The sequence below is a fragment of the Maniola jurtina genome, chromosome 23 (assembly GCF_905333055.1).
Source record: "Maniola jurtina chromosome 23, ilManJurt1.1, whole genome shotgun sequence".
NCBI classification, from domain to species: Eukaryota; Metazoa; Arthropoda; class Insecta; order Lepidoptera; family Nymphalidae; genus Maniola; species Maniola jurtina.
The window spans coordinates 9,852,155-9,871,980 of record NC_060051.1 but is presented as its reverse complement, the minus strand read 5'-3'; the positions used below and the strand labels follow the sequence as shown (position 1 = coordinate 9,871,980).

General features: G+C 40.0%; 1 protein-coding gene across 7 annotated transcripts in view; it reads left to right on the top strand.

Moving 5' to 3' along the window:
- LOC123877273 (trithorax group protein osa) overlaps positions 1–19,826 on the top strand; it is an 83,618-nt gene that overhangs the window by 25,564 nt on the left and 38,228 nt on the right. For all 7 annotated transcript variants that reach the window (XM_045923893.1, XM_045923890.1, XM_045923891.1 and 4 more), the window contains exons 2-3: positions 18,127–18,406; positions 19,107–19,447. In XM_045923893.1, coding sequence (XP_045779849.1) covers positions 18,127–18,406; positions 19,107–19,447 — 621 coding nt within the window. The remainder of the gene's footprint in view (positions 1–18,126; positions 18,407–19,106; positions 19,448–19,826) is intronic.

Here is a 19,826-nt window from a genome sequence, read left to right as displayed (position 1 = left end):
TTAGGTTTTCACTCTATCATGGTTTCATTATCAGTTCGCGTTTACAGGGGCTGGGCCGCATATAGTGCGATTCTGACGTAATTTAGAGAGAAGCTACTTGTTAAATATTAAGTCAGTTAACCAAAAATAGATTACAACGTTAACCATAATAATTAACTGGCTGCCGCGCCAGCTCCTGGACTCTGGAGTATATCGCGAACAGTAAAATTAAAGCGCTGCACTTGAGGACGTGAAATGCGTAATCGCGATCAGCTGTTCCATTTCGGTACTGAGAGAGTTGTGATGAGGCTTTGTTTGTGGCCACTTTGGACCTGACGCCTTTACCAAGTCATTCACCGACGTGTACCAATGCGGTAGCTTTTTATTGTATCACTAGCTGACGTCTGCGACTTCCTCCGCGTGGATTCAGGTTTTTCAAAATCCCGTAGGAACTCTTTCACTTTCCGGGATAAAAAAGTAGCCTATGTGTTAATCCAGGGTATAATCTATCTCCATCCGAATTTCAGCCAAATCCGTTCAGTAATTTTTGCGTGAAAGAGTAATAAACATATACACATACATACACACAAAGTTTCGCCTTGATAGGTGATATTGGTGTGATGATGAATGATACAAAATGTGTTAGAAGTAGTCTCTTAATCAGTCAGTGTGGTAGATGTGGCCCAAACCCTTCTCAGTGCTCAGTAGTGGACCGGCGCGGCGATGGGTTTAGATAATAATAGAATTGTGAAGTACCAAGCCGTCAGCTCCTAGAGTATCGCGAGCAGTAAAATTAAAGCGCTGCACTTGAGGACGTGATGCGCGATCGCGATCAGCTGTTCATTCCGATGCCGAGCGAGTTGTGATGAGGCTTTGTTTACGGCCACTTTGGACCTGACGCCTTTACTAAGCCATTCATCGACGTGGAACAATGTGGTCGCTTTTTTATGGATTATTATCTTTGTATTGTATCGTTTCTTGCCGGTGTTCTCCTGTCATTTGTAAAGGAATTCCTTAACCTGTGCTTTTTCCGATTGTAGTAGGCACATAAACAATTGTGCCATGACTCATGAATGATACAAATGTTATGATAATCGTGTTGTGATCATGGACTTTTGTTTTTTGTGTGTCCATGAATATGATGTACGCAAGTTTATGCGCCAATACGAATAAAGCGCATGTTAGGTTTAGGCATGGTTTAGGTAATGTAGAATAATCCGCAGAGTTTGTTGTGGGCTCTTTCTCATGCCAGAATTGCCATAGTAATTGTTTTTTGTTATTTTTTCAAAAAATGTATACTCAGTGTCACTCGGGATTCTGACTATAAATTCGGGGATGTAACGATTTTAACGATAACTCAATACATCAAAATCTGTCCAGGTAATTAGAAGTTATGGTGTAATAAAGAAACTCAAATACATGAATCCTGAAAACATTACACTCCCTAATTTGGATAGTCTGTAAAAAGTGTACAGTGTACTAATTACAGTTTGAAAAATGAGTACCTAGTAGTACGCGACAGGTCGAGATGGCAATCGGAGTGGGGACGCCCCGCACTCCCGCACAGCCCCCGCGTTGACCCGTGCGGGATAGCGCGGGTGACGTGCGGGGGCTGCTGTGCGACCCGCACGTCATACCCCGATTGCCCTCTCGACCTGTCGCCTAATATAAGTATTTTGCTCAATTATAATTTGAAAAAAAAAAATATTATGATAGACGGGGTTGAACCCTAAACCACTTTACTGTACAATGGCGCAAGTTCAGTCGTGAGTCGTGGATCAGCTGTTTCCGTTGCTGTATTCCGATAGCGTTTCGATGATAGGTCCCGGCGTGTTGTTTTGTTTATGAGGTTGATTTATTAACTTGTTGCGCGCTCAATTACCACTTGCGACGCCGCGCGCCGCCGCTTCATTCAAAACTTAACGAATATTAAAAGGTGATTTAGCTTGTTTGTTATTTTATTCCACTGTCATTATGTTGTTATAATATTTAGCAGGGCTCTCTCCGTCACTCGCTCCATACAATCGTAGTTCCAATTTCATTTGAATATTAAGCAACCAAAGTCCATGAAATTTTGCACACATATTCTAGAAACAAATATCTGTGCCTGTGGTGTTTTAGATTTTTCTAAAAATTTTTAGTTTTATAAAGATCAAAGGCTCAAAGATTTGTATGTGAATTTTTAAGACCGCGTAACTTTGAAACCGAATATTTTAACAGAAATCTGGAAAACCACAGGCATAGATATCAGTTTCTAGAATACGTCTGCAAAATTTCATGGACTTTGGTTGCATAATATTCAAATGAAATTGGAACTACGTTTGTATGGAGCGAGTGACGGAGAGACTCCTCTTAAAGTCGTTATGATTGTTTTGTTTCGGCTACTCGATTTACGCTTGGAGTTTAGAGGTCTACAAAGTCTCAACTCCGTTTTTGAATTCCTTCTCCGGCCATTCTATCCTCAAGGTCCTTGTTGGCCTTGTTTCTTTCTCCATACAACGTTTTTCCCGTAACTACCACGCTGGGCGTATTTTTTTATTTATTTCTACTTTAATTATATAGACTAGCGCTTGGCTGCAATCAGACCTGCTAGCAAGTGATGATGCAGCCTAAGATGGAGCGCGCTTGCCTAGAAGTTGCCTATTTACACTTGACTTGAAGGTACAAAGCTATTAATCACCACCTACAAGGCACATAAGACCTATAAGGCAAGCAAGCCTACGCTGATCGCACCACGTCGTCGCCGTTATCCGACATGGGCGTTACGTAGTTGAGCCAATTCGAAATAGTTATACTACCATTTGTCGGTCGTTTCATCCGAAATTCCTCAGTGCCTGAAGACCATAAATTTCTCGGACGGTACGTGTTGCCAGTGGTGGCATGCGAATCCGAGATTTGGTTGCTGGTTATTATGCTTATCCATGCTATTTAAACTATATGTAAATACGTTAAACATGTAAACTTTACTCGTGAACTGTTCTATATGCTGTATTTTACTCTCAGTAGTTCAAAAATATATAGCCGGCTTCCATCAAGACGCCCGAAGTTGGCTCAGGTGTCCAAAATGGGATTGACTATTTTATATCTAATGTAGGCTTCAGTTTTTAATTTATGTAGCTGTTAGCGGACGAGAGACCAAGAGATGACACACGTACTCGTATAGTAGCCACTGTGTTTCACTACCTTAGTTTATTTAATATGTGCTTACATGCTTAACTTACGTATACTACAAGTAATCATAAAAAAGTGTTAATTTAAAAACATTAAACTTACACGACCATCAGTCGCCACGGCAGCTAAATACTTCACTCCTCTAAAACAAGCTTCACTCCTCTATTACGATTTACGATTATCGTACAGTGTAATTTATTCGTGTGATTTCAATTTTCAATTGATAGGTAAGTACAACCATGACTTGCGAGCCGAGCGCTCCATTCAAAACTTCACGAATATTAAAAGTTAATTTAGCTCATTTGTTATTTTACTCCACTGTTATTATATTTACAGTCGTTATGAATGTTTTATTTCGGCTACTCGATGTACGCTTGGAGTATTAAATAGTATATACATTGTGGTTTATTTCTTCATTCTTGTGAATTTATTTGTACGATTCCAATTTTCTATGGATACATATTACAAGTTGCGAGTTGCGCGCCGAGCCTTCATTCAAAACTTCACCAATATTAAGAGGTGATTTAGCTTATTTGTGTTTACCTTTTCTTTATGTTGTTATTATAATTTTAAAGTTGCTATGACTATGATACGAAATATGATTTTGAGTTCCTACTAAGTTTTTTGATTTTTTGATTTTGAGTTATCAACTACATTTTTTGTATGAATTCATATTGCATAGGCGTTAGTCGTGACTTTTGGACGTCAATATTATAACCTATTACGAGTTACAAGTAACTCTTAGGACTACTTATTTATTATTATTTTTGTCAGTACCTAAGTACAGTTAAGTACTAAAATTTTTTATTTTATTTGTCATAGAAAAAGAAACAATAAACTATAATATGTAATTGATAACTAAGACGCTAATTGCAGATTTTCTCAAAAAAATTACAATTTGTGAGTTTAATTTCAACTATTTCTTAAAGTTACAAGCTTACACATAATAAAGGCATAAAATAAAACAGAGTTATAGTCTCATCATTTGTGAATAATAAAATTTGTAGAGCATTAATTACTTTGTTTAATTCATTCATGTTACCCAACAATAAAAATCACACTTAGCGACCAAGCTCTTTCAATAAAGATTTTAAAAAGATCACACATTGTTCATGGCTATAATAAATAAATCATCATGAATCATACCTAATTACCGGGAAATTACCGGGAAGCGTTCAAAATATCACTAAATATATTATAAATGCAGAAGTGTGTTTGTTTGTTGGTTTATTAGTTTGTCCTTCAATCACGCCGTAACGGAGTCACGGATCGGCGTGATTTTTGCATGGATATAGTTAAAGAGACATGAAAAGACATTTTATCTCGAAAAATCAATGTTCCCACAAGATTTTAATAACCTAAATCCACGCGGACGAAGTCGCAGGCGTCAGCTATAAAATAAATCATCAAGAGTTATACCTAATTATGCGGAAAACGTTCAAAACATATCCGATGCGCGAATTTAGGTTTTTTTAAAATCCCGTGGGATATTTTTGATTTTTCGGGATAAAAAATTGCCTATTTCCTTCCCCGGCAAATAAGCAAACACTACCTATACCAAACATTAAAAATTAGTTTGGCCGTGAAAAGCTAGCCCATTTATAATATTAAAGTATGGAAGTATGGATGGATCGATAATAGTTTCCGAAAAGAGCAAACAGTAGTGTAATTGTTATTTAAATGCTGAAAACTGAAACGGCTAAACAAATAGAGGCTATTGTGTGGCGTTTAGTGATTCAGCGGCCGTCATAACAGGCGCCGTGTTTAATTATAAATAAACTAACTTGTACGCTACCAACTATACTAACTATCGGGGCTGCCGTATTTTCTGGGAACGCTTCCACACCGCCAGACGTCGAGACTTTTCGTTATAATAATAAAGCTGTGTGTATGTCATTATTTATCAGCACGTGGTTTCAGGTGTTTTTATTTTTAACTAGATGATAGCTGCGACTTCGCGTGGACGTAGGTTTTCAATCCCGCGGAAACTAAGTATTTGATTATCTGGGATAATGAGCCAGATTTGCATTTGACCGGTTTTTTTAACCCCCGACCCAAAAAGAGGGGTGTTATAAGTTTGACGTGTGTATCTGTGTATCTGTGTATCTGTCTGTGGCATCGTAGCGCCTAAACGAATGAACCGATTTTAATTTAGTTTTTTTTGTTTGAAAGGTGGCTTGATCGAGAGTGTTCTTAGCTATAATCTAAAAAAATTGGTTCAGCCGTTTAAGAGTTATCAGCTCTTTTCTTGTTTTCTTGTAGAAAAGAAGGTTAGATAACCGTTAGGTTCATAATATTATGTCAATAGACAAATGTCAAGCTGTCAAGATGGACGTTGCCTAAATACATAATTATTGTTATTTATTTGAAAATGATGTTTTGGAAAACTCAAATACTTTGGATCGTCGGGGGTATTATAAATTTTTAATTTACACTTGTAATTTTAAAGGAATCGATTTGATTCATAGTGAGTACTGAGTACCTACTTAATTACTTCTACTAATAGGCAACTATGTTAAATAAATAATAATAAGATAAATGAGGAAATTAAAAGAGCAGAAATGCCTGTCAATTCAAAAGTCAAATCACTTATTCAGAGCAGGTGCTATTGTACTCCTTTTGATGGTCAGACATTGTTAGATTTGTAAGATGATATCGTGGTGATAATTAATTAACTTTATGTTAAAATACTAGAGTAATTTTAGGGGAATTACTTAAAACTGGTTTTGATGCAAATCGTACTTAAGTCTACTTAATAGTTAACTAAGTACAGACATAACTAAGTACTTAGTGGATATATTTTTTGCTATATATCTAAGCTCTGGTTACAAATTATTGTAATTTATTACTTGTGTTGGCGCTAACTCAGATCGCGCCAACAGATACCTACATTTTGTGATCTCAGGATTTTAATTTTATTATTATTAATAGTAGTGAAATAAAACATAACTTACTCATAATTAATGCTGTATTTCTTATACTTTACCACTTGTCTTTACAATTTGCCACTTTAACACCTTAACACTTGACAATATTCCACTTCACACTTTCTCGATTGGAGTACAAAAATACACTGACTGAGCGGGCTGGCCCGACTCTCGAAGAAAACTCCAACTACTTCCGGACAATAATAATTGCCTTTGTCAATATACGTCTTGTCATGAAACGTATATTGACAAAGGTATAATAACATATTTAATAAGGTGTATTGACGTGGCTACACTTGTTTCATTACACAAAAGTTATATAAAAATAGTAATTTGGTCAGTGTTGCTGATAATAAACAGTATTTTAGCCAGTGTTGCTAACAGTCGGCCATCCAAATTGGGTCGTCGACCTCGAGCGACAAGCAACAAAACATGGCAGATTTACGTTATTGTATCACTAATAATTTCTAACTTTCTATAAATGTAATTAATAATTTTAAATAAACAAATTCTATTTTAAGTATTTACGTAATCATGGACCATGGTTGTCCTTGAAATAAATATTGGACCAGGTTGTCCAATGTTAAATGCTAAGACCAACGTTGTTCGTATGCCACCAGGCCTCTAATGATTTCAAATTAACAAATTCTATTTTAACTATAAACATAGTCACAGACCATGGTGGTCCTTAAAATAAATATTGGACCAGGGTTGTCCCAGCATATTTTATTCTAGGACCAGGGCTGTCCCTTAAAGGGTGATTCAGAAATATTTTCGTTTCTGTTTTGTCTGTAGTCTGTCATACGCAGGTAACAGAGGGTGAGGAAAGGTCTACAGGTTTTTTCTTTTTACAAGGATCAGGATTTAAATATATATATCTTTACTGGGCGTCTCAATAAAATATTTTAATTTAATGTTGGTAAAAATAATGTTCTAAGTGCAAATTCAATTGGGTCCACAAGAGGGGACTGGGAACACAATGCCGGCCAAAAAACCGGGTTGCATAAGAACTTCAAGAACGGGGAAAACCGTCTACTATATGTCCATCTGTCTCAGCTAATATAAGACTATAATGCGTTTGGTCCCAAAAACTCTAAATTTGAATAAATCACAGTTCTGCCGATTATTAAAAGGCATTACACTTGCGTCCAAATAAAGCTGTTGCCGTACAGGAAATAAATCCCGATAACCCTGTCAACTGACTCGAATTCTACAGTAAGAGCGTAATCGAGACGACGTTAATTGGCCACCGAGGAGTCCAGGTTTAATCCTCACTGACTTTTTCTTATGAAGCTATCTGGAAAGCAAAATTTACGATCCGTTACTGCAAAGTTAATTTTGATGATTGAAATTTTAGCTCCAGATTAAGCGAATTTAAAGTTAGTGATTGCCATTTAAAAATGGTTGTTTTCCATTGATAAAAAATCTAGTTCTTCTCTTTCATTTGGTGTTACATTTATTAAATTTAACAAAACTTTAATGTTATTGTCATTTATTTCCAACACGAAAATATTTTTGAATGACCCTTTTATTTTCATTTAGGACCAGGGTTGTCCATTAACTTTGAACTATATGTATTCATTTAGGACCAGGGTTGTCCATCAACCTATAACCATATCCATTAGTTACTTAGCATTTTATATTATTGTGAACTATCTTTTGTATGCAATTACTATCCGATTCGAATGAAACGATTACGTTTTAATTGTCAATTCATCAACTGTTGTGATATTTATTTCAATTAGATGTTTAGCCAATTACGGGTCCCTTTCTGAGGATTCACTGGAAGACATTAAGCAGTGTTCATGTGGTCTATTGAAAATAGCTTCCTACTACTACTGTCCTGCGACATATGCAATCTATCATATATCCTAAATAACAATATGAGACTGTTCCGTTGAGGACTGTCCTACCATGACTGGTATACGATTGTAATGTGTAACACTTTGAACAGTTCTACTTTTGCTTCGTCAACTTTATTACAAACGCAGTGCTTTTACAACACACCAGCGTATAACCTGGCGTATGGTACTATGCTAGAAGAAATGTGCCTTACGCATTGGTTTAGTAGTCTACGACAATCTTAGCATCATTAACTTTCTAATGACACTGATTTCAGGCTCATTGGTTGGATGGTTTCAAAGTCTGTAACGGGCATATATAGTAACACTTTTTTTTCTTGTGTTTTATATTATTGGGATAAGGATGTACAAACAACAAAAGTTTGCAAGGCATACCAACACGCATCCACGTGTGAATGTGTGATATTACCAACGATATAACTGTAAATTCCTTAACACGCACATATAGGTGAAACTTATACGTAAAAGTATTATTATACTCATCTCACGCATTCAGCATAAGAAGTGAGCTGCCCTTAACCAATAATATTAACCTATTATAAGCGTCACTCAGAAAAACTAATGAGAATTAATTTTAATGTTTATGCAATACCCACAAGAAGTCGATTATATCAAGGATTTGCCTTGAAGAAAAACTTAAAACAAAAACGAATAGCATGCGGTATTTTATTTGTCACGTGACTAACATCAATTTCAATTTCACAAAATATGGGTATTTTAAAAATAAATGACAAGTTTACGGTTCTTATTTGTTGGTAACTAGTATCACAAAATGAAATAATCACAAAATGTGTGTTTCATTTTATTTTATTTTGATAAAAAGAAATTTTAAAGTTTAAATGTTGTATATCTTAGTGGATTTTGCGTTAATTCTACCCACTTCTGAAATGTTGGCGCTAACTCAGATCGCGCCAACAGATACCTACATTTTGTGATCTCAGGATTTTAATTTTATTATTATTAATAGTAGTGAAATAAAACATAACTTACTCATAATTAATGCTGTATTTCTTATACTTTACCACTTGTCTTTACAATTTGCCACTTTAACACCTTAACACTTGACAATATTCCACTTCACACTTTCTCGATTGGAGTACAAAAATACACTGACTGAGCGGGCTGGCCCGACTCTCGAAGAAAACTCCAACTACTTCCGGACAATAATAATTGCCTTTGTCAATATACGTCTTGTCATGAAACGTATATTGACAAAGGTATAATAACATATTTAATAAGGTGTATTGACGTGGCTACACTTGTTTCATTACACAAAAGTTATATAAAAATAGTAATTTGGTCAGTGTTGCTGATAATAAACAGTATTTTAGCCAGTGTTGCTAACACTTGTGAACACACGGCTTAAGTTATAATATAATTAAGTGTTATGGTGATTTCCATAAGCCCAACATATTATTTTATTCTAATAATTCGGTTTTATTGTATCTACTTTGAATCACACTAAGTAATACCCGCACTCACCCGATTAGCGCGTCCCCACGTCAGTTGCCATCTTAACTTGTCGCGCACTATACCTATTGTTGAAAAATTCATTGTATCTGGAAACTAGACGATAATTTAGTTCTCCATTTCAGCGCTCTTCGCTGAGTAGACAGTTTTAACTGAACCTTTTCATTTGAGAACTTTTGTACCTTTCTGCCGGGACTCGGGCCTTCAACCTTCACCCGCAACTGTTACTGTCTGTACAGCACAGATATACAGGATGTAATTAGAACACCAGCAGACACTTAGCGATATTATTATACTACCTAAACAAAATCCAATACCGATAACCATTTGCCTTATAATTGTAGTTTTAGTTATTTAGTATTTTTCAAATCCGCAATGTATAGCGTGCAAACTCGGTGTTAATGCCCCACCTACAACCTGGCATTGACCCACGTCATTCATCTACACATCGTTCATTGACTACTAGTGTTAGTCAGATGTTTTATTTGCGATACATTGCGAATTTTTTGAAAACAAAAGATTTCATAAAGTTCTTTCGCGGTTTAATTGGGGATACGTACCTACCTCAAAAGAAAAATGGTACCCTTTAAATAACTAAATCAAACTCAAACTCAAATCATTCAAAGTAGCTACTATTGTACTTCATTTGATGGTCAGAATGTTAGATTTATTAGATTTGGTTAAGTCGTTAATGTATGAAATCATACACTGACTCGGTATTATCTTAGGTCATAGAACGTAGGTTCGCTAATGTTCTGTTGGCACGCGACCATGTCAACTGTGACGCGACTCCCAAACACCAATTAGTGACGTCAGCCAACACGCCTCGGCTAAGTGCAGCCCGCCTGCACAAGCTCACCTGCAGCCACTATAGCCAATCACATCTTAGATTCTAACTCTTTCATCATTATCATCAGCCTGTGCACGTCCACTGTTGGGCATAGGCCTTCCTTAAAGAGCGCCACCACTTTTTCTTTATTAAAAAAGTTTCGAAAATCTTATTTTTTTTAAATCATTTTCTTTAATAATGAATTTTAGCCCCATAAACTACTGCTATAAAAAACATCATAACATTTTATTACACAGTCCAAGACCCTATTTGCTGTAATCCGGCGAAACAGACAATCTTTACGGTACAGCGTGCAGCATCAGCATGCGATATGTATCGTCCACCCTCGCACTACCAACGAAGCAGGAAAAGCAAATAAAATTCACCACAAACACACAACACCACACATCTGGGCGGCGTATGTCTGCCACTGGACATGCGTCTCTGCTAAAGACCTATATCCAGCAATGTATCGGCTGGTGCTGCCGTACATGGCAGTTTAGTAGATTTTAGAGTGTAGTGTTTGGTCGGTCACCCTCGACCTCGGAGGGGATTTGCGCGCGACCTCGCGAGATCGAGTTCTGTGTCGATGTTGCGTAATTAGCGCTGATTGGTGATCGCGCGGATACCGCCCGCTGTTAGAGCCCTCACACACACTGGGACCAGCAACAAAACCTCGAGGCTTCACCTGGTACTGCATTGACACTGGCAGGCGTCAAATGTCACCTACATTTGACGCTCAGTAGATTATGAAATGACTAGGTATCGTTGATTTCACGTCACCCCTTGCCTAATATTTGACAGATGTCGATTCAGAATCTAATCGAGAGTTTCCTCACTCTATTTCATTCTGTTAGGATACGATGGTAACAGGCAACAGCCTTGGCTACGTAGCCATGGCTAGCTCTGGCAATAGTCAGGTAGTATACCTACCGTAAGTATACCGTAGCCAAATGAGTAGCACAATATCACAATAGCAGCGAACACAAACACGCGGGCGTTGGTCACTGAGTGGCCACTGGGTGAGGGCAGAGGGAGACGTAACTTACTTATACACAAGAACGTCGTGAGCTTGAAAGAATATCCAGTCTGCACGTAAATACTGGCCAATCATGGCTACGTCTCCAAATTGGCGACGTCGCCAGACCAAGTGCGTGCCAAGTGAGTTAACTGTCATACATTTCAATACGAATTGATTGGATACGTAGCTGACGAGGTCGCCATGGCGTTCCAGTGTGTTAGCGCTCTGTAGATGTAGTAATTGTCTTATGATCTAACCGACGCCTTGTCTCACCTTGCACAAGCATTACTAATTAGCCTGCGACTTCTCTTGCGTGGATTAAGGTTACCCATCTTTACCGAGAAAGGTGTCACAGAATATTTCCACTATTTGTCTTTCATCATTGTCAACGGATAGGCGTCTACTGCCGGGCATAGGTCATTGTAGGACTTCACACGCCACCCTTGCCGCTGCCATCCAGCGGCGAGGGTGGCGCCGCCGCCATCCAGCGGCTCCTTTCGACTCGTTTGATGTCGCCTGGCCACCTAGTGGGTAGGTTTTCCAACGCTGCGCTTTCCGGTGTGAGAAAATTCTAACAACTTGGGACCCCAACGTCTATCGGTTTTTTCGAACTATGTGCCCTGTCCATACCCACTTAGCCACTATGGTCTTTTATTCTGGTTCTCCTACAGATCTCCTCATTTGATCACGTAGAAAAACTCCAAGGAAGTTCTTATCCCCGGCTGAGTGATTCTGAGTTATCTTATGAGGCCCATGTTTAGCGGCCATGTCTCGGATCCATAAGAATAAAAAAGTTACAAATAAATAACTCATCTTAAATATACCTACCTAAAAGGAAAAGGTGACTGGCTGACTGATCTATCAACGCACAGCTCAAACACCTGGACGAAAGCGGGCTGGAAGCCATGCAGCTTATGACGTAGACATCCGCTACGAAAGGATTTTTGAAAATGTAACACAAATGTAAAATAGGGGGTTTAAATTTGTGTAGTCTGTGCGGACGAAGTCGCGAGCATAAGGTAGTTATAATTTAAGTTTGCGTAAAACTTGTAACAATTGTCTTTTCGCAAGTTTCTCAAGATTAAGGTTACGTTCAATTTGAATAGCGATGAGTATCCTCAACGCGAAACTCCTTTTTTGTTATCAGATCATCGCGTCAAGGTTTATGAGGTGCGTAACCACAGACACACACACGTACTTTGCGAGCGCGTCAGGAAGCAGAACATTAGCATGCTAATGAGGCCAAAGGTAACATTGTTGCAGGCTTTTGTTGCTCGTAACTCATATCATAAGTGATATTTAAGTGGCATTTGTTAAGGTAAGCAGAGATAAACTGCAAGAGTTCTATGTGACGCGTAATCTGATGCAGTAACAAACAAATAGAGCATAAAAACAAATCATAAAGTCCGCGGGGGATGGAAAAAGCTGTGCTTGGAGTTTCTCTACGGCATCAAATCAGAAATGAGAAGATCCGTAGGAGAGCAAGAGTAACCGACAGCACAGTGGGTTGCGAAGATAAGTGGCAATGGACAGGGCACATAGTTGGAAACCCCGATGGGTGTTGGAATGGCGACCTCGCACTGGAGCGCACCTAACCACTAGGTGGACAGACGACATCAAACGAGTCGCAGGCAGCCGCTGAACGGTGGTGGCAAGACAAATGGAAGTCCCCACGAGAGACCTACGAGTATGTCCAGCTGTGGACGTATATCGGTTAACGATGATGATGGTGGACTTGTTAGTATTCCAAGTTAGGCACGTTGGTCGACATTATGCTTGATGGAAAGCAATAATGAGGTGTAGGTCGGAGCGCGCGGGCTGGATGTCTAGAAGATGCCAAGTGGGCCACTTGTGTTCCGGCAACAAGTGTGCAATATTTATCTACACTAAATATTGTAAAGAGGTAAAGTTTGTAAGTTTGGACGTAGGGGGTTATCTCCAAACTGAATATCTGATTCGGAAAGATCTTGCACTGATAGAATAGCTTCATCATTACGCTAGATATAGGCTATCAATTATTATATACGTACCGCGGACCTCCCACTCTCCGTTCAAGAGGTCGTGGGTTCGATTCTGGACCTCAATTTTTTCGAAAAGTGCGTTTTAAACATAAAATAATGTCGGTGAAGGAAACATTGTGAGGAAACCCGCATGCCTGAGAGTTCACCACATAATGTTCTAAAAAATGTGTGAAGTCCGCACTGGTGAGTCAGCGAGGCAGACTTTGGCCGAAACTCTTTTTATTCTGGAGTCAAAATCAAACCATTTATTCAAATTGGGTACAGTTGTACACTTTCTGATTGTCAATTGTTGAATTTGCAACACAATGATGTAGTGGTGATAATAATAATGAATTTCGTAAACTTAAAACTAAAGCTACGAGGGTTCCGAGCGCGCCCACAGCTGAGAAGAGCCCACAGCAAACTCAGCCTCAATGGCTTGATCATGTTGATGAAAATACTTATCGTTTCTTCCTTTGCAATCATACTTAAAAGTAAAACGAACTTATAAATCTTGTTTGTTTGAAAGGAGTAGGTATGGTAGCGGCGCGGCGCGGGCTGTGACCTGCAGTTTTCCTTATCGCAAGTAGCATGGCGTCTGTCGCGTCACGGTTAGCGTTCATTGCGAATGCACCTGATACACCCATACATACCTATCTGCAGGCACACCAAACGCAACCAACGCTCAAAGTCGTGCCAATAACTCCTAAACTCCTAACTGAGTACCTGTATAAGTGCAATGAACCATTTTTTTTCTCATTTATCTTAAAATTATGGAGGCAAAAGCAGCGATATACAATCCGTGTGTGGGCAAAAGTGACCCGATCAGTTTAAACTTACAACTAGACAAGTCATAATAAGCATTTACAGGTCTATGATCATAATTTGAAAAAAAAAACGACAAAGTACGTCCTGCTTTAGAACGAACTTTTAAATGTGAAAAGTATTTTTCACATTTAAAAAAGGTACCTACCATACAGCGGCCATTTTAATTTTAAAAAATTATAGCCAGAATCACTCGGCATGATTTAAGGATTTTAACGATACCCTATACATCCAAATCTGTTAAGTTGTTTTAAAGAAACTCACATAGATATTGGTTAGCGACAGGTCGACATGGCAATCCTGGTATGAGGTAGGGGAACACCTTGCACACGTCACCCGCGCTATTACGCGCCGGGTAAGCGCTAAGGTTGTGCGGGGCATGGCACCCCGATGGCCATGTCGACCTGTCGGGAATCATACAATATATTATAGTAGGTACATGAACCCTGAAAACATTACACTCCTTTCATTGAGCAGTCGTGTAAAAAGACTGCGCCTCAACTCTACTCTCCAGGTATGTGTTGCGCCTAAGAAATTGAAACTGGACGATAATGTATAGTTTTTCGCCACACTCGCAATAAGTAGAGTAGGTGTCACGTACCGGAAGTGGATATTGGGCGCATGCTTCAGCGATTGTAGCGAGTGGACGGCGCGCTTCCGCCCGCCAGCCGTGGCGCCTGCGCTGAGCCGACGATCCAACTGATTACACATGTCTATGTACTTACATTACTTGTAATTACTATTAGAGAGCCAGCGCGTACCAGAGCTCGGTTATTTTATAAAAGCTGAAAGTTTCACTGAGTATTGTCCCCAACGATCAGCGACTATGAAATTTGGATCATGGTGGCTTTGGGAGATCGGGTAATAAAGAAAAATCTTATGTCAAAGTATAGTCTAACTTTTTTATATTCTTCGAAATATTATTAAAAATGACGTCATGCATTGCCAGACACCTAAGGTTGACGCCTATAGAGCGCACCTTGACTTTGCTAAGACTTAAATTACAGTTAAAACGAGACAGATTTATGCCAGCGGTATAGCATATAAGGGTTCCTTTTTCCTTTTGAGGTACGGAACCTTAAAAATACTTAAAAGTTAGGTTGAATAATTGTTCAAAGTTCATAGTCGAGTGATGTGTACACGTAGGGTTGCATTTATGTGAGGTGTGCGCCTGTTGGGACTTGGGAGGCATATAAAGGTCACATTGGTTACCTCACCACCGTCGAGCGGCACGCCCGCCAGACGACATAGCGTTCTCTCACTCCACTGAACATGCGATGCGAAGGGAAATTGTGACACACTGAAAGAGTGGATAATCTGCCGCACGACACAGGTCATAGAAAATAGATCAACACATTTAAAATATACCATCGATATTATAACGCACACGGCACAATGCAAATGTTCTTGTTTCTCATGAAAGTTAATTTTAATAATAAAATTATTGAGTACCATTGAGTCCGCAGGTCCGTAGGTTTTAAAAATCCCGCTAGGAATTCTGGTTTCCCGGGATGAAAAGTATAAAAAGGAGGAATTCTTCAGGTCTTTAACAAGTATAATATGGGCAGTGATGGGTGGTAACTTACGCACGAATTTGTCTCAAAATTTGCTCTAAAATATAAATTTTTCAAAGGTCGTTATTTTCACAATAGACATCATTTTACTGTATTTGTTATCTTGCAAAGATAAGAAAGAGCAAATCAGTATCTGTCTTATAAATATAAAAAAAAGAAACCGAATTTGAGAACCACTTCCTTTTTGGAAGTCGGTTTTTTTAATTGTAATATTTTTTAGGGGCTTTTTTATAGGTGTCCTATGTGTGGAAGTCGGTTAGTAATAGAATAATAGGTGCAATATAATGTTTATACGGAGAAATAGCAAAGATACCCTTATAGCAGAGAGGAACGTTATGTCAATAGCATCTCCCCGGAGGGGAGGGGTCTGTTAGCTCTCGTGTAGGGTCGGGTCGTCTAATGGCAAGCGCTTGGTTGTGCGCTGCAGGCTTTTGTTCAAAGGTCACTAGTTGCCGCTGTGGAGGTCACCGCGAGTACTGCTGCGCGTAGAGGACAGGTGACAGTGCGGTGGACTGCTGTCCGCTCGCTGCTGCCACTCGCTGCCGTTGTCTCGCTAATTGAGTGATTGACAGACAACGGCCGCCGTCGACTATTCAAAAAGCCTGTAAGCTTCTCACGAGAGTTAGAAACTTTGCAGTTAGTACTATAAATAAATAAATAAAAATAATTTTTATTCAATTAAACTTTTGCACTTTTGATTCGTCAAATGTATCTACCACTGTTTCGCTATTGCATATAAATTTCTTCATGACTTTAAAACTTGGGTCTTTAAAACTTGAATTTGCTATGATAAAGTATATTGTTAGTTCTTACATGTATCATACTTTTCGGTGATGCTACTTACTTACATTAGAAATCTTCCAAAAATATCAAACTTACCGGGGTCGGATAAAAGGTTGGGTTATCTTCTTTTTTTTTCATTCAAATTAGCATTTTGATTGCGATCGCAGTTCTCACCTGCAAAGATGGCAGCGGGCTTACTTGGAAGATGTTTGGCACCCATACTACTATCTTCTATAGATTACGATTCGATAGAAGTAACTATGGATGCTATACGATTCTAGTGCTGTATCGTTCCAAAGATCCTTTGCAAAGATGTGCCACGCGTCAAGCATCCGGGACGCTTGTCGCGTGGTGGTACGTCTTTGCAAAGCCTTCCACTAAACCAGTGTGTTTGCTATGAAATATTTAAAACCTATTTTATTGACTGTCTTGTAGTCACACTGCCACGTGTCGAAAAGTATGAAGAGGAAACAAAATCTAAAGCAAAAACTAGAAACAATGGAGTTTAAGAACAACGCACCTGCACATATCGATGTCAGCGCAGACAACAGATAAGTATCTGCCGTCTGCCGACTGCGCTGTCTAGTGTCTGCGCTGCACACGAGTCTCCGAGGAGCTAATTAATACGGAACAGTAGCAGATAGCGACATGTCGTGTAATCTTGTGTGTGCTTAATTAACGTGTCTAACCAATAAACGCTACCAGACAAACCATGGCTTTTTTATTACTTATGTACCCACTACCTACCTGCTCTTATTAGCTTGCAACTTCATTCGCGTGGATTTAGGTTTTTAAAGATCCCGTGGGAACTGTATGATTTTCCGGGATGAAAAGTTGCCTTCGTCAATTACAGGGACGCTAGCTACCTCGGTACCAAATTTCATACAAATCTGTTAAGCGGATGGGTCTTTAAGAATCCCGTGGGAACTCTTTGTTTTTCCGGGATAAAAAGTAGCCTATGTCAGTCCCCCCGGGATATAGTCCACTGCTGAATATAGGTCTCTTGTAGGAATTTTGACAAGCCACGGTCTTGCTCCACCGCCATCCAGCGTCTCTGCGACTCTTTGCTATCGTCTGTCGATCATGCGGAAGGTTTCCCAACGCTGCGCTTTCCTGTGCGAAATCACCATTCCTTGGGACCCCAATGTCTATCGGTCTTTTCAACTATGTGCATGTGCCCTGCCCATTACCACTATGCACATATGATTGAATCTATATTTTCGAGCCCTACAACATATTTGTAGTATATTCCTAACTAGCTTGATCCAATTCTCGACTTTGCAGGGCTCTCAGTTTTCAGTTCAGTATCGATTTGCTCGTAATTTTCTATTACAACTCTCTTTGTTATTTGATGCAAATCTCGTTTTATTCTATCCTTGGGCTTAGACATGTCCGTGTGTCCATTAGACGATAAGTTTTGCCTCAGTCACTGGTGTGACTGCAGTTTATGCAATGGCTGATGCTTGCAAACAAAATATGTCGACAATTCTCTGCAGCTGCTCTGATGGACGCTTTAAATGAGCAATTTGGTCTTTCCGTGCAAAATCATAGGCCTTTGCCTAGTTCTCCTTATAGAAAAATATTAGACAGCCTGTCAAAGACTTGCGAATGAAATTTTGACTCTCTGTTTGTAAATTGTATCTGGAATGTGATGATGAGTTAACACTGGCGTGTCTCGTGCGCAGGGAGGAGGGCGAGGAGAAGCCGAAGGCGGCGGAGAGCCAGGATGACGGCTACGAGACGAGCAACAGCGGCGAGGCGCGCCGCAAGCCCTCCAGCGCCGAGGCGTCGCCCGCGCCGCCGCCGCCGACGCCGCCCGCCGACGCGCCCGAGCCCTACGCCTTCCCCGAGCCCTACCGGCACTTCGAGCCGCCGCCGCCGCAGCCGCCCCCGCCGCCGCCCACGCCGCCGCAGGCGCGCGAGCCCGAGCCCTACCAGCACTTCCCCTTCCCCAAGTACCCCCAGGTAACTACCCTCACTGCCCCTACAGCACCACCGGTACGCTGGATCCGAATCGGAGCGTCGGGCTTTACTACGGCATTCGGATTTCAGTATGGTAGCAGCGTCGGAAACAAAAACACTTCAACGCTCGAGGTGATCAAGATTCAAACAAACCTGGCTGCGATCAACCAAATCGCTGTTTGGTCTCCGCACCACGTGACATAACGTACGCCACATAGTATCCAGTGAATAAGAATCAGAAGAAAAAAGAAATGTCTTTGTGATTTTAATGTATGTATATTAATTACATGTATTATTGGACAAAGTTTGGAGTTTCCCTCATGAGCTCCGAATGTCGAGTAATTAATTGTATGTTACCGTCTTCCTTCTGGTATCATCATTATCAACAATATACGTCCAGTATTGGGCATAGGTTTTTAGTAGGGACTTCCACAAACTACGGTGTGCTACGGTCCAGCACCGCCAGAATCCATCAGCGGCTCCCACTCGTCGCATGTCGTCTGTCCACTTGAGGTGAGATCTGTAGAGCGCACGCTCACTTTGCTTACACTTAAGACAGTTAAAACGAGACAGATGTATATCTCTCACATCAATCTGTTTTAACTCAATCTTAAGTCTAAGCAAAGTCATAGTACGCTTTGTAAACCTCACCCTTAATGTCTTCTGTTCTGGTATACAATAAAGTATTTCATCTCGTCCGCAGGACCCTTATGCGTTCAAACGGGAACCCGATGCGCCTTACGACATGAGCCAGCACCACCACCCCCACCAGCACCAGCTGCACCAGCAGCACCACCCGCACCAGTACGCGCCCAAGCGCGAGGAGGACCTGTACAACGGCGTGAAGCGGGAGTGCGACGACCCCTACTCGTTCGTGGAGGAGGAGGCGATGTGCGCGATGCTGGGGCAGCAGCAGCACCACCTGCCGCCGCACATGCAGCACCACGAACACCAGCACCCGCATATGCAGATGCACCCGCAGCAGATGATGCTCAACCAACCCAAAAAGAGGGGCAGAAAGAAAAAGATCAAAGATGAAAATGGGTAAGTGACTTTTTACTGCTAAGCGATTGTTAGAATTTATTTTTCAGGGAGCCTGTTAGCAAATCTTTCATTAAAAAATAAAGCATTATGTCACTTCTTCTTTTCTCCTTCAGAACACTTCGTAAGAACATTTACTTCGTCAAATAAGAACCGTGTTCTTCAAAATAATATCTGTCGGTCGTTGTATTATAAAGCGAACTGATTGAGAGAAAAAAATGTTCAATAACTTTGTTGAGAACTTTGGCCTCTGAACAAAATACATCTGGCTTTTAGTCCTTAAATCTGCAATCATTGTTAATGCTATGTTAAGTATTAGGTAACTGCTGTCGAAGACACAGATTCAGACCTTTACTTTTATCAAAATTGGGTACTGGATCTT